The 17103-nt window shown below is 39.4% G+C and overlaps 1 protein-coding gene across 1 annotated transcript in view; it reads left to right on the top strand.

Annotated features, from left to right (window-relative positions):
* cdh7a (cadherin 7a) overlaps positions 1–17103 on the top strand; it is an 88003-nt gene that overhangs the window by 56857 nt on the left and 14043 nt on the right. The window contains 3 exon segments of the mRNA XM_026941430.3: positions 4192–4313; positions 11781–11898; positions 13599–13850. Coding sequence (XP_026797231.2) covers positions 4192–4313; positions 11781–11898; positions 13599–13850 — 492 coding nt within the window.

Genomic DNA, 17103 nt, shown 5'->3' with positions numbered 1-17103 from the left:
AAGGATTGCAATTTTTTATTAATTAAAGAATGACAAGTCATAATTTTTATCCATTTAGAGTTGCATTTTATGTCGTTGAACACCTGTAAAAAGTCAGTTCCTTTTATCACATACTGTATGTAAGACAAAAAACCCGCAGCTTGTCGTATTACCGAGAAATCGCAATGCGTAAACTCCTCTGTTACGTTGATGTTTATTTCAGATTGACGGAAGGAGTCTCCAGTAACAGAAGGCTTCGTGACACTGGAGACTCCTTCCGTCAATCTGAAATAAACATCTCCTTACATATTATAACACTGATATACGATGTTACATAAAGGTACATTTTTTTTTTCATCTGTTTATGTGGAGCGTCCACCATACGAGTCCCTGTGAATTAGCTGTTACTATAGAAACTATAAAGTATCTATAAGTTAGGGATAACAAAAAACGAGCGCATTAACCTGTGGTTTGCAGTTGCAGCTGCACTGGTGTCTGTTAGAGAAAATGAATCAACACCTTCTGACCAAACAGATTTGAGATTTCAACGATATGATTACCAACGTTTTGTAACATTATTTATTTATTTATGCTAATTTGTGTGGACGGTATTTTTTTTCACAGATGGAACAAACATTAGTTATTACAGGCGAACTTACCAATATGTCCATCAATGCAGTGAATAATGTTAGCTAACCCTAAATTCCTCTAATTAGCTATGTAAATACTGTAGTCGTTAGTGGTTAAGAAAAGTTTATGTCTTATTTATAGATGAATTAATATTATATGCTCATTATTTTGTCACTATTACTTAACAATATGCATTGTGAGCACTACTAATGCTAAAATTCACAGTTTTGTTACGTTAACTAATGCTGTAAATAATGTTTGTTGCTTCGTGAATCATATCCTCTAAGATGAATAACTGAATTATAAAGGCTGGGAGTTTAAAGGGATAAAGGGATCTTACTGGCGCCATTCATTCAAATATTCAGTCATTTATCTTCAGTATACACTTTATCCTGGTCAGGGTCTCAGTGCAGCACCTGCGAGAAAAAAAAAAGCTTCTTACATTCTATAAAATGCGCCACTTTTTCACTTTTGTCACCGCTGACAGCACTTTTAATAAAGCCGTGACACCGAGGCAGCCGACGCAGCCCGACTCCATTTTATTCAGTGTAGGTAAAACGATCCGTTATCCAGTCAGATCCGTAGATGAACGAGGAGCTGTGACCAAACACACAGTGTTTTCACCTTCCTGCAGGTGTGGAGACTCAGAGGCAGATGTTCCTCATCTATTTAAGTCAGAGAATGCTCTTAGCGCTGTTTTTTTGCAACATGTTTGCTAAATCTGACTTGCGTTACACACACAGCGTATGTGCGATAAATCACACCGGTCTGTGACGCTCCAGTGAGTCAGCTGTTTCCACCCAGTTGTCCAGATGTTTGTTGTAGCTACAGATCCCATTTATTCAACAGCTTCACTAAGATTTATCTGATTACATTGTTTATCATTGTTTATCATTGTTTATCACTGAAACCTTGTAGCTTCAAACGCCAAAGAGAGTAAGAAGGCAATTTGAGATTCACAGGTGCTGAGTAGTGACTGCCATCATGCTAGGAATGCCAGGTTTCCTCCATCGTTAGCCGAACTAGCCACTCTGAGGTAAGAAGTCATTTCAGTTTTCAGTCATTTCAATCCAATTACTCGATTTGATTAAGACAATATTCTGATTCCCCAAATTCCAATTCCCACCCCTGGAATATGCCTTTTTTTAATCAGAAATTTGTTGCAAGTAAATGCCTTATTCAGAAAATCCACTGAAAGGAGATATATGCACATGCTCAGTTCGCAAGGAATTGTGGGTGCTAACAGATGCTTAGCTGTAGGCTAGGTATTTAGGAATGGCAACTCAGGCACACTTACAACAACCATGTATACACGATGTAGAAACACTGTATTCGGAATATGGCTGCAACCCGAATGTAGACCTTAAAAGGAATTTGATATGCGTGTAAACGCAGCCATTGACATTTCCCTGATTATCTTGTGTCTATCCATCTATTGGTCGTAAATAATAACTTACTAATAAACAAAACATAGCAATGACTGTTTACCTCAGTTGCAGCTAACAATGGAGGAAATCTAGCATTCTTATTCTTAGTATTGCTAGGCAGCTTCTACACCAAATGTTCCTCTTGTCTAAGGTAGCAAGCAAGTGATTTAGCATTATGCATACAGAAAGGATTACTAAATTATCTCAGCCATGTTGATCCAAAAGGATTTGTGGAGCCAAAAACAATCATAGCGCCATGCTGAAATTACTCAAGTACGTGATGTGGACTAAAGTTTGAGAGTTAGAGGTGTTAGGGGTGATTATATAATTCATTTTTAATTTGCACAGACCGAAGTGTTTCTGCTAACCCAGTGGCTGGCAGCTTCCAAAACCTGTTAGCAACATTGCGTCGTAGCTCCAATGCAAAACTGTAGAAGCATGTCTTGGTTGGTATTTTTTTTCTTTTTACATTTTTGCCCAAATTCTGCTCATATATCATGGGCTAAAAATGACACGAATAAACGCAAGCTTGCACATAAAAGAAGTGACGAGTCTTATTAATTGTTGTTGATGCGTGTATTTGTGGCGCGGAAGCTGTTCGATATAGTCAGCGATTTTTCCCAGCTGTGTCTCTTCTGCTCGAATGCGTACTGTTTGCCCTCCACACGTGTTCAGGTTTGGCTCGTGCTATGAAGAGAACCAAAAAAAAAAAAAAAAACCTCTCAGCTATGTTATATGCTTACAAAACAAGAACATTGTGAAGCCCCATATGGCTTGTTAATTCGCCATTTGCCAAGTGTTGCATAAATAACAATATCTAGCAATACATTGGTAAATGTTGGCAGCATTTCAGGTGACCTTGAAGTGCTGAAAGATTGATATCGAAATACTTTTTAAAATATAAACATGTCTGCTTTTCTTCATGGGTTGGTTTCCAGCTAAACGGCACAATAGTTATTATATACACTTGTATTTTGACTTGTATGCAATTGGTTTTCATGTAAAGTCTAAATATTCCCTGCTGTTGGTGATTCTTCTTGCAGGTCAACCACCTTCAGTTTTATTCCCATTTATTCCCAAGATCACTGAGCATGAAAGTGAAAAAAAAACATGACTGGTTCTTATTCCATAAATAATGCAAGGTTGCATCAGTCACACTGATCCTCAGCCTGAATATTTACCCCCTCTCAAGAACATCATCCAAAAAGATGAGGCTTCTTCTGGAACTTTCTCATGTCAGAAAGAAGAACCATAAACTTTATAACCCTTCACACACTTTCACAAACATGGTTCTTTAACTTTCCAAGGAACCTGTATTTAAGGAATTTGTTTTAGTAAGAGGTTCTGAGAAAAGGTAACCACTTTAGAAAGTGAAGATCCTCCTCACTATCCAAAGAACCACTGAGGAACCCTATTTCTAAAAGTGTACGAAGGGTTGTAAAGTCCACAGTTCTTCTTTCTGAAACGGTGAACTGTCCAACCCTTCATACACTTTTCCTCAGTAGGGTTCCTGAGTGGTGGTCTGAGAAACTCTGATTAAAATGAGTTCCTTAAAGGTTCCTTGGATAGGTAAAGAGTTCCTGACTCCCAAAAAAGTTCTACTTAGAACCATCTCTAATAAACTTGTTCTTTAAATGGTTCTGTTGATAGTGATGGGGTTCTTCACTTCCTAAAGGGGTTCCTCTCTTAGAGAGATTTAAATAGCAGTTTTCCAAAGGTTCTTTGGATAGTGAGGGGGTTCTTCAGGTCCTCAATGGATTACTATCTCTGAGAAACTCTAATAAAAGGGTTTCCTCAAGGAAATGTTGGATAGTAAGGGGGTTGTTTGTTTCATAAAGAGGTTAGCATTTACCCCTCTCAAGAAACTCTTATTAAAAAGGGTTCCTCAAGGGTTCTTTGGATAATAAAGGGGTTCTTCACTACCTAAAGATGCTAAAAGGTTCCTAATTGAACTTCCTAATAGACCCATGAACTATTCAAAGAACATTTGAGGAACAATATCAACAAATCAATAAAAGAGTGTATTAATTTTCAAACATTTTATACAAGTTACAAGAAGTTCGCAAGATTGTAGAAGAACATTTGTGTCAAAATCTCAAAAAAAGAGAACGTTCAGAGAGAACATCACGTTGTAAAACATGTCTGTGTGTTCCAGTGGACCCATCGCAGGTGGGGAAAGGAATCACGCTCATCACGGTGATGGACGTCAATGATAACGCTCCTGTCTTCGCCATAGAGTACGAGACGTTCCTGTGCGAGACCGCTGGACCAGGCCAGGTACTACAATGACCTGCTTTTATCATGCTGGGCTTTTTTTTCTATATCAACTTGAGCCACAGAAAGGAAAATAGCTACTCATATGATTAGCGTGTCCCTCCGGGTTCTGACAGAATCTCTCATATAACGGTGACATTTTCAGTCGCAGCCGCTACTTCCCTTTTCGTCTGCGTATGTCTGCGCTGACCTAAAGGAACCAAGAACACCAGAGACTCTGCTTTGAAAAGTTCACGGTTGATGAATTAAACAAATTAGTTTGATAAGAGGGGAAGCGGATGCACAGAGAGCGAAGCCGACGCTCAGAATGTAATTAGCGTTTTTGTCTGATTGACAGTTTGAGGCCTTGAGGGAGTTTGGGAGAGTAAAGAAACCAGAGGGATATTTTATTTTTCCTCAGGTTCGACATTGTTTAACGAAAACTAGCTCACCGTCTATCGTCTGTGTGATTAACCAGCCCAATATCTGCCCAGAAATAGCTGGAAAATGAGCTCGAACCATACGGCTAAAGAGCCGCCCCTCCCACACCCTGTATTAAATCCAAAATGGCGAGTGCTGTTACCAAATATATTGTAATATTCACACACTAACATAATCCAATACATTTTTAATGAAGCCGCATTACAGCCATGCCATTTCCCTAAACATTAAAGTGGTCTTGTATTATTACAGATTATTATTATAAATACAGAACAGCTATGAGAAGGAGTAAACCAATTCACTGACGCAGAACAAGCACATTCTGTTTTTATTTCATTTACTATAATTAGAACACAGTAATTTTACTGCTACACCATTTCACATACATACATACATACATACATACATAACAGACCATGAAAAAAAAAAGCTTACCTATTTGGCACAGTGTGTACAGAGGAACGAAATGATACTTACTCTGGCTTACAAGTAAGGAATGAAACACATGGGGATGTGCGGTTATAGGAAAACAATCAGCGGCGTTGTGGTGTGATGCGGTCCGATGCAAAGCGGCCCTACTCTTACTACCCTGAAGGCAATTATTTTTGTGTAACAGCACAACCTTAAGTGTTTTAGTCATCTTACACCACAGCGATTTCTTTTGCTGAAAATGTATTATTTGGACACATCAGAAGGACACGTCATTCTTTGGACACATCATTCTTTTTATCCGTTTATTGTTACAGAGAAACTGCGAAGTGTAAGGTTGAACTTAAAGTTACAGCTTTACCTCTGACTGCTACAAAGCACTGACACTGGAGACTCCTTCCATCAATGTTAAAGAAATGCAGGAAAGTCACCGTATCAACAATTATACACTTCTTTAAATCTGTTTATGTGGAGGGTCCGTCATACAAACCTGGTCTGGTGCTGCTAACATGTTTCTTGGACGTTACACAACATTAAGTATAAAAATGATCACATTGCATGCTTTAATAAATGTAGTCATTGTATAGAATATTTGTAGTCATTGCAGTAGGAATGAAACCCTGCAGGGTGGAAACAATAACGCCGCTTCATCACGCCATCACACCTGGACAGTGATTATTTTTCTATAACAGCACAACATGGACTGTTTTATTCCTTACCTAGCCAATGCACATAAAAGTGCAGGTGTAATAATGGATAAAAAGAGAAGGAGCAGAAGCTATTGTGGAATAAATTGAAATAATGACTAAAATTGCTATAATTCTTTTTAATTAAAAAAATCAAATAACTTAAATATGACTTCATGTAAATGATTATATAAAACAAAATCTACATTAGCAGTCATAATCAACATTTATTTAAAAGTAATTGTTGCTATAGTAAATAGTAATAAATAGTGGTTCTCTTAGACTGTATGTTTCCATAGTGGATCCTGGATCTTGTCTGAGAGCAGACTTTTTTAATTTCAGATACTAAAACAGAGGCAAACACACACAGCCTGTGATTTTAATATCTAGATCCGCCGCCAGCCGAGAGCGTAGGGAACAAATCTGAGCGAAATGTTGGGAAAAAAAGCTGGAAAAAAAGGCTTCTTGTGCAGCGTGTAACTCTAATCAGCAGATCAGATCACTGCACATCGGTGGGGAAGGAGCTTTACAGCTATGCACATACACCCAGAGGGAACAGTGGTCTGAAATTAGTTTGTTGAGGGACTGTGGTCAAAAAGAGGGCTGAAGTGAATGACAGACCACAAACCCTGCCTCGGTTATTCTTCCACACTGAGCCTGCATTTGTATGAGTTCATGGCCGTGATCGGATTCAGGCTGGGTCGTGTCGTTATCACTAGAAATGTGAATGTTCTGATAATAAAATGTCCTCTATAAAAGATTCGAAAAGGACATAATAAACATAAGGCTCGTCCATAATGTGAGCAACACTGGTGTTGCTTCAGAGGCGCCGTAACTTTCGATCAGGTGACATTTTCATTCCTGTAATGCTCTAGGGCTTTTTCACAGCTGGAATAATTCACATGTGAAGATATTTACAGGAGCTTTAAAAACCAATGTAATGTGAATTCTTAAGAGAAAAAAATCTGGAATCAAATGGAAGCATGTGATGAAAAGAGTAGAATATCTTCAAAGATGGTTTACAAGAATTCTCATCATTCCCATTAGAGCTTTTAAATCATAAAAACAAGCCTCGCTAGGGTCCATGAGACGACTTTCAGAAATTCCCTGTTGGAAAGATCATTGTTGGCAGCCGAGCAATTATGGCTAACTCTCAGTGTCATGGGAAATCATGTTTGCCACCGGAGGTAGCGCTCATCTCGGCAAATGCTGATGAAAAATTTCTGTCGGGAAAAAAAATAGAATCCCCTCCAGATCCCTGTCTGTGTCTTTCGGTCATTCTCAGACTCCCCATCTCTTTTAACTTTCCCAGATATTACAAGCCAAATGACTGCGCCGTATTTCTGGGACCCCGGCGAAACCCTCGGTTATATTTCCCATCAAATGCTGCACTGTTCATAAGCGCTTCACTTCCCTCATGGTTCGCGCTCGTTCCGGGGTCATTCACGATGCGCCAGAGCTTGACGGGGTGCGGCCATGACAGGAGCTCGCAGTATCGATATCTCAGGTCTCGTTAGAGTTTCGGCCCAGTGGCTGTGTCCTTAACACAGCCCTAAAAAGCCTCCACTGCTGGACTATTAAATGGTCCGATGGTTCTATATGGCCGTGAGATTGACATCCACACCTTCACGTCTGCTCAGTGACTCAGCGGCTTGCTTTTGTGGGCAGAGCTCCAGTAGTGCTGTTGTGGAGTCTAAAGGTAAAAACGTAACCAAGTTCTATTCTACCTCAAATTTCCTGGTGTTTTTTTATTCTTATTTACATTAAATTACAAAAACTGGTGAAGAATTATCCTGCAGTTGTGCTATCCTATTACAGGAAGTCAAGACAGAAGTAGTAACAATCCTATGCACTTATGCGCTATATTGACCGTGCATTAAGTAAGGAAGAAAACACTTGGAGGCATGCTGTTAGAGGAAAATAATCAACGTCAGGATGGTGTGATGCAGCGTGACATGAAGCGGAGATATAGTTACAAGCCCAAAGTTGATTATTTTCCCCTGTGTTTCCCAGTTGATGTTATTTTTCCTTTTATACCACAGCAATTTGCAAATTATCCATTGTGTTTCTTTATTGAACATTTTGTACTTTTTATCCATTTGTAGTTACATTTAATGCCGTAGAGAAGTCTGGAAGCGGCTTCCTGTTTCGCTCACTAGCCTCTCTTCCCACCCTGATGTTTCCAATAGCAGCACATCCTGAAGAGTTTTCTTCCTGTTTTTACCACAGCAGAACGGCACGTTGTAATTTTTAGCTGTTTACAGTTACATTTATTCACTGAAGTAATAGCAGCTAGAAATAGTCATTCCTTGACCACCCTTTCTTTATTTCTCTCCCTTGAGGTTAATAAGACAAAACAAAAAAAAAATTCCATGGTGGAAAACTTAAAGTTGTAGCTTTACCTCTGTTACAAAGTGCTGACACTGGAGACTCCTTCCATCAGTGTTAAACAAACATCTCCTTACAGAAAACTTAATATCAGTGATTTTTTTTTTTTGTAAAATAATGTTTTTAATCCGTTTATTATTAGTGGTAGATTATGTCGAGTGTCTGCTATACACATCTCTGTGAGTGAGTGGTTACTATAGAAACGGCATCGTATTAGAATTGGTGCATTGCTATAAATCGTTGCCTTGAATCACAGACGGAAATCCTGTCAGAGCTTCTGTTATAGGAAACGAATCAACCTTTTGACTGATCAGAATTGAGAATTCAGCCGTGATGTAGTATGGTATATTCTGAACTCAACACCAGCCATTTTGAGAAGGCAGCCAGCAACTCCAGAGGATTTTGTACAAATCGATTAAATGGGAAGTGAAATTGAGGTGTGCTGTTTTGTTGCGAGCTCTACCTGCTCTCTACCACTTCTAAAACTGGAACAATTTTTCCGCTTCGCTGAACACTGGTGGAATCTGTGAGACGCAGATACCCCCCAATCATTACGGTCTAAAACAGATGGCCTAGCGTAAAAAAAGTCCCCTGATGCCATCCTACAAGTTCTTCTAATGGGGTCACTCCAGGTGCTTTTCCGCGCCTCCTTCTCCTTCCAGCTCACGGCACTTTGCCCAGTCTCCTTGAACTGTCCTTTGTTGTTCCCAATATCCCTTTTTTAACATTTAATAGAGGCTTGGTATGAATGGGGGTGATGATCTGTGAATGATTTGTTGGAGGATTATGAGGGTTCCAGGTAATTTTGCAGCTGAAATGATCAGTAATGAGCACGGAGGTTTTTAATGTTATCTACTTAAGGATGCCTGAGCGCCGCAGTCGCTCTCGGTTCCTCTGTGACGCGATCGCTCACCGGTGCCGTGGACGTCCCTACGCGACCTGCAGGGTGGAAGAAACCAAATCATCCATACTTTCTCACATGCATGCTGTGACCTTTTTAAGCAGCGTGGCGTAATCGATTTATGATAGTCGATGATGGGAATGTTTTCAGGAGGCTTGGTAAGTGAGTTCAGCTTAATGAACGTCCCAGATCACTGCACTTTCTTCTTCATGGATTTAGAAATGGTTCTTTGGGATTTTTCTTTCTCTGAATTATGCAGTACATAAAAGCGTTTTAGTCAAAACGTAACGATTCGTAGAATAGTCAGTTTCATTGTAGTATTAATCTGACCACCAATAGTCCTTTTTTTTCTAACCTCCAATTGTCCCTTCTGCCGTCTCACATTAGCAGTCTTTTGCTCTCGCCTTGACTCGATTTGATTTTCCTGCTTGAAAGATGAAAACACTGATGTGGCTTCACTGCACTTTCCGTCACGGTAAATGGAGAATGTTTTGAGCTCCCTAAAGTGAAATAAAATCTGTCAGTGTATGTTTGATTTAGCTAACATTAGGCGTGTATACTGTATATTTAACATCAGTTAGATGTATTTATTAGGGATTTGGGATGGCGCTGAAATGTTCTACCAAAAATGGTCAAAAAAGAAAAAAAAAACTAAATAAAATTCAACAAATATGTCAAATCTTAAACTTTGCGTTCCATTGTGGTAGAAAGTGGAGTGTGTACTGTATACAAGGTTTTACGGTAACTAGCAGGCTCTTGGGGGGGAAAAAGCTGCGACTAATCTGTTTTAGTTACGTTTACATACACACTTTCTTATTAATTACTGTACATAACATCTTTTTTCGACAATATGAAGAAGTCTGGGACGCAGTTATTCTCAGTTGGACCGTGGCTTGGAGTTTAGAAGATTTTCGAGCAGATTGACTTTGTGCTGACCGCAGCTTGACACGTGGGTGCTCGGTATTAACCTCAGCCCCAGCCCACAGATTTAAGCCCCAACAGCGTATCAAGGGAATTTCCTTAATGCTCCACCTGACAGACAGGTCTGATAATCATCTCTAAAACACAGCACTTTTCTCCAAATCCCCCAGCGCACTGACTAAGCATCGCTAATCACTGATAGCGTATTGACTCACGCCCCTAGTGCCATGATTGTTTTGATTAGAACTTGAACTTCATTTCAGACAGCCAGACAGCCATATTGATATGGCCACTCGAAATTGGATTTGTACGCTATTACTTGACGCGCACTTCAAAATGCAATTCAGGCATGCATGCTCAATATAATGACAACATGATCATTTAACCCCAGAGTGCATTTTTTTCTTTTTCTTTGCTAGTCGGTAGTGCTTGAGGTGAATAATAATGATGATGATGATGATGATGAAGTGTTTCGTTTATACAGCACATTTCTAAAACTGTGCAAACAAAATAGTAGGAAAAATGTTGATAGTGTATGAATGATTAAGAAGGCTAATATCAGTTGTCATAAAGTGCATACGTAGGAGGCGTCCTAATGTACTTATATAAGTTACTGCGATTTATTTATTTATTTTTTTTAGAAATAGGTTGCCATAGACCGCTTAATGTCGGCATCCTGTAATGTTACGGAGGTTTAAGTAGGTTTATGTCAGGTGTCATGAAGCACTTACTGTATGTAGGAGGTGTAATACAGCCTTATGAACACTGCTCTTAAGTAAAATGTACAGAAAAAGACTAGTTAAAAAAAAAGACTAGTACAATAAAGAAAGGGAAATGTGTTGGTAGTGTTATGAATGTATAAGTAGGTTTATGTTAGGTGTCATGACGCACTTATTTAGGACGCGTCATCCCTAAGTGAAGTGATACTGCTATTTATTTCAAAAATAGTTTGTCATAAATGGCTTATGTAAGCATTATGTCATGTTATTATGGTTTAGGTAGGTTTTTGTCAGCTGTCATAAAGCCCTTATTGAAGAGGTCTCATGAAGCCTTATGATCACTATGCTTAATTAATGTGTTACAGCAATTTAAAAAAAAAAATATTAACATTAAAAAATATGTACATTAGTTCCCACAGATAGCTTATACAGTGTCATAAATGTGTAAGTAGGTTGATGTCAGTTGTTAAGTAATGGTTATTTAGGCTCTATGTAGTGTTACGAATGTTTAAGTATGTTTATGTCAGTTGTCTTGAAACACTTGTGTATTCACTGTCATGTCGCCTTGTGAACACTATCATTAAGTAATGTGTTACAGCAATTAAAAAATAGTGATAATAGGTATATATCAGTTGCCATAGATGGTTTATGTAGGCATCATGTAGTGTTATGAATGTTTAAGCTGATGTCAGGTGTCATGAAGCGCTTGTGTAGGGACTCCAGCAGCTGAATTTTTTCATGTGCACAAGCTTCCTGGAAGAGCGAAAGAGTGAATTGCTGTAGAAAATGATAAAAAAAAAAGAAGAATAGAATATAATTTAAAAGATAATGTTTTAGAATTGTACAAGATATTGTGCACCACTGGAACGAGTTAACAATATGGCATAAAATTAGGAAATATAAAAACATCCATCTGAGCATGAGGTTATGAAAGCATGAACCAGAGTTTCAGCATCTTCCAGAATAAATGAAGGTGGAAGTGGATTAAGAGTTGTGCTCTCCGCAGGTGATCGAGACAGTGAGCGCGGTGGATAAAGACGAGCCTCCCAGCGGCCATCGCTTCTTCTTCTCCCTGACTGCAGAGGCTGCTGGGAACCACAACTTCACCCTGCGGGACAACAAAGGTAGCTTACACAGCACTGTTTAATGCCTTATCTGCTTAAACACACCTGGAAGACGTATTACAATATGTTGTACTCAGAGCAGCATTACATTGATGTATAAAGCGCTTTCCTGCAGTCGAGTCCAAAACACCGAGCATGATAACAAGAACTGCTCTTATTTTATTCGTTTGAATAAAAATAGTACAATTTTGTCATATTAAGATGCACGTGTTACATTTTTTAAAAAAAAAACAGCATCAAAACTATTTGAAAAAACATATTCTGTAAAAATTGGAGCAGTGCTACGTGACATCTACTGCACATAAGCCCTTCATGACAACTGTCATAAGCCTACATGAACATTTATATACGGCTGAACTTTACGTGGCAATGTCACATCATCAGTTATGTTATAAATTTCTATTCTGACCTACAGGTTATACACTCACTTACAAAGACAGTGGTTATAACATTTCAGAAAGTGCCATAATACAACCTTATGTCAGATCATTGACATTTTATAAATGTTTAAGTAGGTTGTCATTAAGCACTTATGTAGTATGTGTCATGTAATGTAGCCTTATAAGCACTGCCCATAAATTAAAGATTACCACTATTTTTACAAATAAGTTTATACCAGTTGTCATAGAGAACTTATACACATGTAGTGTATACTCATGTAGTGTCATGAATGTTTAAGTAGGATATTTTCAGTGATGTAGACTTATGAACACTGCCCTTAAGTAAAGTGTTACCACTATTTTTTTTAGAAATAGATTTAAACCAGTTGTCATAGACAGCTTATGTAGGGTTATGAAGTCTTATATCAGTTGTCATAGATGGCTTATGTAGACATTGTGTAGCCTAACGAACACTACCGATAAGTAACGTGCTACTGATATTTTTAGAAATAGTTTTATGTCAGATGTCATAGATGGCTTATGCAGGGATCATGTAGTGTAATGAATGTTTAGGTAGGTTTGTCAGTTGTCAGGAAGTGCATATGTAGCAGGTGTCAGTCAGTGCTATGAATATTTAAGTAGGCTTATGTCAGTTCTCACATAGCCTTATGAACATTTCTCATAAGTATTACTGCTGTTTTGTTAGTTATGATTATTGAAGTATCTTTATGTTAGTTGTCATAAAAGGCTTATATAGCAGTGGCCATGTTGCCTTATAAACACTGTACTTACTTAAGTGGTCCCGCTGTTTTTTTAGAACTAGGTTTATATCAGTTGTCATAGATGGCTTATGTGGGCATCTTGAAGTGTTATGAATGTTTAAGCATTTTATGTCATTATTGGCTTATGTAGCCATTATGTAGCCTTATGCACACTGCCCATGAGTAAATATATAAAAGAATAAAATGTACATCAGTCTTCACAGATGGCTTATGTAGGCATTGTGTAGTGTTATGGACACTGCCCTTCAGTAAAGTGTTACCAAATGAAAATGTTTAAGAAGATATTCAGACAGATGTCCATTTATTATGAGAATTTTTCCCTAACAGCTAAAATTGGATATTGTAATAATATTTCATTAAGACATATAGTGTTTCCAGATAAATATGGATTATAAATATTAATATTATAAAAAGAAATATTTGTAATAACCTTGACAGTAGTATCTCTGATCTGTCTAGTTTCTTTTCTCACCTCATTTCCTTTCACCAACAATCTCTTTCTCTTTCACATCTTATCTTTTCATCTCCTGTCTCACAGATAACACAGCATCCATCCTGACTAAGCGCGGAGGATTTCACAGGCGAGAGCAGCCGCTGTACCGTCTGCCTGTGCTGATAGTGGACAGCGGGAGTCCGTCTCTCAGCAGCACTAACACTCTGTCCATCCGGGTGTGTGAGTGTGACTCTGATGGAGCTCCGCAGGCCTGTGGCACCGAGGCTTTCCTCCTGACAGCCGGACTCAGCACCGGAGCACTCACAGCCATCCTGGCCTGCATCATGACACTGCTCGGTAAGAGTCCATCATCATCATCATCATCATCATCATCTTCACTAGGATCATGAACCTAACCCATAACCATCATTATCTCTAAATAGCAAGAGTGTTATACTTACAAACACCATCATCTTCAGGAACATCACCAACATCATAACCAGCACCTGCTTCATCATCTTAATTAACCCCAGCACCATCAACTCTACATCGCCTTCATCACCACATCACAATCATCTACCATCATTATCATCACTACCAACACCACAGTTATCATCATCACCATCACTACCAACACCACAGTTATCATCATCACCATCACTACCAACACCACAGTTATCATCATCACCATCACTACCAACACCACAGTTATCATCACCATCACTACCAACACCGCAGTTATCATCATTACCATCACTACCAACACCACAGTTATCATCACCATCACTACCAACACCACAGTTATCATCATCACCATCACTACCAACACCACAGTTATCATCATCACCATCACTACCAACACCACAGTTATCATCATCACCATCACTACCAACACCACAGTTATCATCACCATCACTACCAACACCACAGTTATCATCATTACCATCACTACCAACACCACGGTTATCATCATCACCATCACTACCAACACCACAGTTATCATCATCACCATCACTACCAACACCACAGTTATCATCATCACCATCACTACCAACACCACAGTTATCATCACCACCATCACTACCAACACCACAGTTATCATCACCATCACTACCAACACCACGGTTATCATCATCACCATCACTACCAACACCACAGTTATCATCATCACCATCACTACCAACACCACAGTTATCATCATCACCATCACTACCAACACCACAGTTATCATCACCACCATCACTACCAACACCACAGTTATCATCACCATCACTACCAACACCACAGTTATCATCACCACCATCACTACCAACACCACAGTTATCATCACCACCATCACTACCAACACCACAGTTATCATCACCACCATCACTACCAACACCACAGTTATCATCACCATCACTACCAACACCACAGTTATCATCATCACCATCACTACCAACACCACAGTTATCATCATCACCATCACTACCAACACCACAGTTATCATCACCATCACTACCAACACCACAGTTATCATCATCACCGTCACTACCAACACCACAGTTATCATCACCACCGTCACTACCAACACCACAGTTATCATCATCACCATCACTACCAACACCACAGTTATCATCACCATCACTACCAACACCACAGTTATCATCACCATCACTACCAACACCACAGTTATCATCATCACCATCACTACCAACACCGCAGTTATCATCATTAGCATCACTACCAACACCACAGTTATCATCACCACCATCACTACCAACACCACAGTTATCATCATCACCATCACTACCAACACCACAGTTATCATCATCACCATCACTACCAACACCACAGTTATCATCATTACCATCACTACCAACACCACAGTTATCATCATCACCATCACTACCAACACCACAGTTATCATCACCATCACTACCAACACCACGGTTATCATCATCACCATCACTACCAACACCACAGTTATCATCATCACCATCACTACCAACACCACAGTTATCATCACCATCACTACCAACACCACAGTTATCATCATCACCATCACTACCAACACCACAGTTATCATCATCACCATCACTACCAACACCACAGTTATCATCATCACCATCACTACCAACACCACAGTTATCATCACCACCATCACTACCAACACCACAGTTATCATCACCATCACTACCAACACCACAGTTATCATCACCACCATCACTACCAACACCACAGTTATCATCATCACCATCACTACCAACACCACAGTTATCATCATCACCGTCACTACCAACACCACAGTTATCATCATCACCATCACTACCAACACCACAGTTATCATCATCACCATCACTACCAACACCACAGTTATCATCACCATCACTACCAACACCACAGTTATCATCACCATCACTACCAACACCACAGTTATCATCATCACCATCACTACCAACACCACAGTTATCATCATCACCATCACTACCAACACCACAGTTATCATCATCACCATCACTACCAACACCACAGTTATCATCACCATCACTACCAACACCACAGTTATCATCATCACCATCACTACCAACACCACAGTTATCATCACCATCACTACCAACACCACAGTTATCATCACCATCACTACCAACACCACAGTTATCATCACCATCACTACCAACACCACAGTTATCATCATCACCATCACTACCAACACCACAGTTATCATCATCACCATCACTACCAACACCACAGTTATCATCACCATCACTACCAACACCACAGTTATCATCATCACCATCACTACCAACACCACCACCACAACCAAGATGATCACCATCACAGCCTTCACCACCGTAATCATTACCATCACTACCAACATCACCGTCACAACCATCATCACCACCCATGTGCACCATGTTCCTTCTTTTACGATGGTTTTTATATCAGCTCCAGTGTTTCAGCTCCCTATCGGCTAATTGAGAAGAAACAAATAGAAAGTCAATTACACAGCAAGGATGTTGTCTCATCATTTTGGTTGTTTGTTTGTTTCTCCTCTCCTCATTGTCTTCATTAAGTCCTAAACTGATGCAAAATGAACTTGTTTTGTGTGTAGAAAAATAATTAATTACGGCTAAACTGGCTCGTGGGAGAAATGCTGCGCTTTACGATGGAATAACATTTGTTAATTACATAGTTGATTTCCAAAAGTACATTAGATCCATTACATTTGATTGATTCTGCACCGTGTCACACTGTTGATGCTTGTCACACCGGTGCGCTCGGCTGGTTTAACTGAATTTGCGACGGTTGAAGCTGTGAAGGACGCTCGCTGTGTACTGGAGGGTCTGTTTGGCTTTGCGATGATGTGCCAGATTAGCGTTTAGCGGCTTTGTTAGCTGATTGTTTGACGAGTGCCCTTTTTTTCCAATGTGTGCTATTCATGTAGCCTGATTGGTCGAGCTCGGCCTGATTGTTGAGTTGATGATTTGAGAAAGAGTGAATATAGCACTGATGGATAAATGAGTTCATGATTATTGTATTGTTGGTGTGTCTCTCAGATTAGCGTCGATGAGTACCTGACCTTTGTGTTCCGTGCCGTTTACTGGAGAAGGTACTCATGTTTTTCCTC

This window comes from Pangasianodon hypophthalmus, chromosome 21 (assembly GCF_027358585.1).
Source record: "Pangasianodon hypophthalmus isolate fPanHyp1 chromosome 21, fPanHyp1.pri, whole genome shotgun sequence".
NCBI lineage: Eukaryota > Metazoa > Chordata > Actinopteri > Siluriformes > Pangasiidae > Pangasianodon > Pangasianodon hypophthalmus.
Note: the sequence above shows the minus strand (reverse complement) of the source record. Positions and strands in the feature narration are given on the sequence as shown.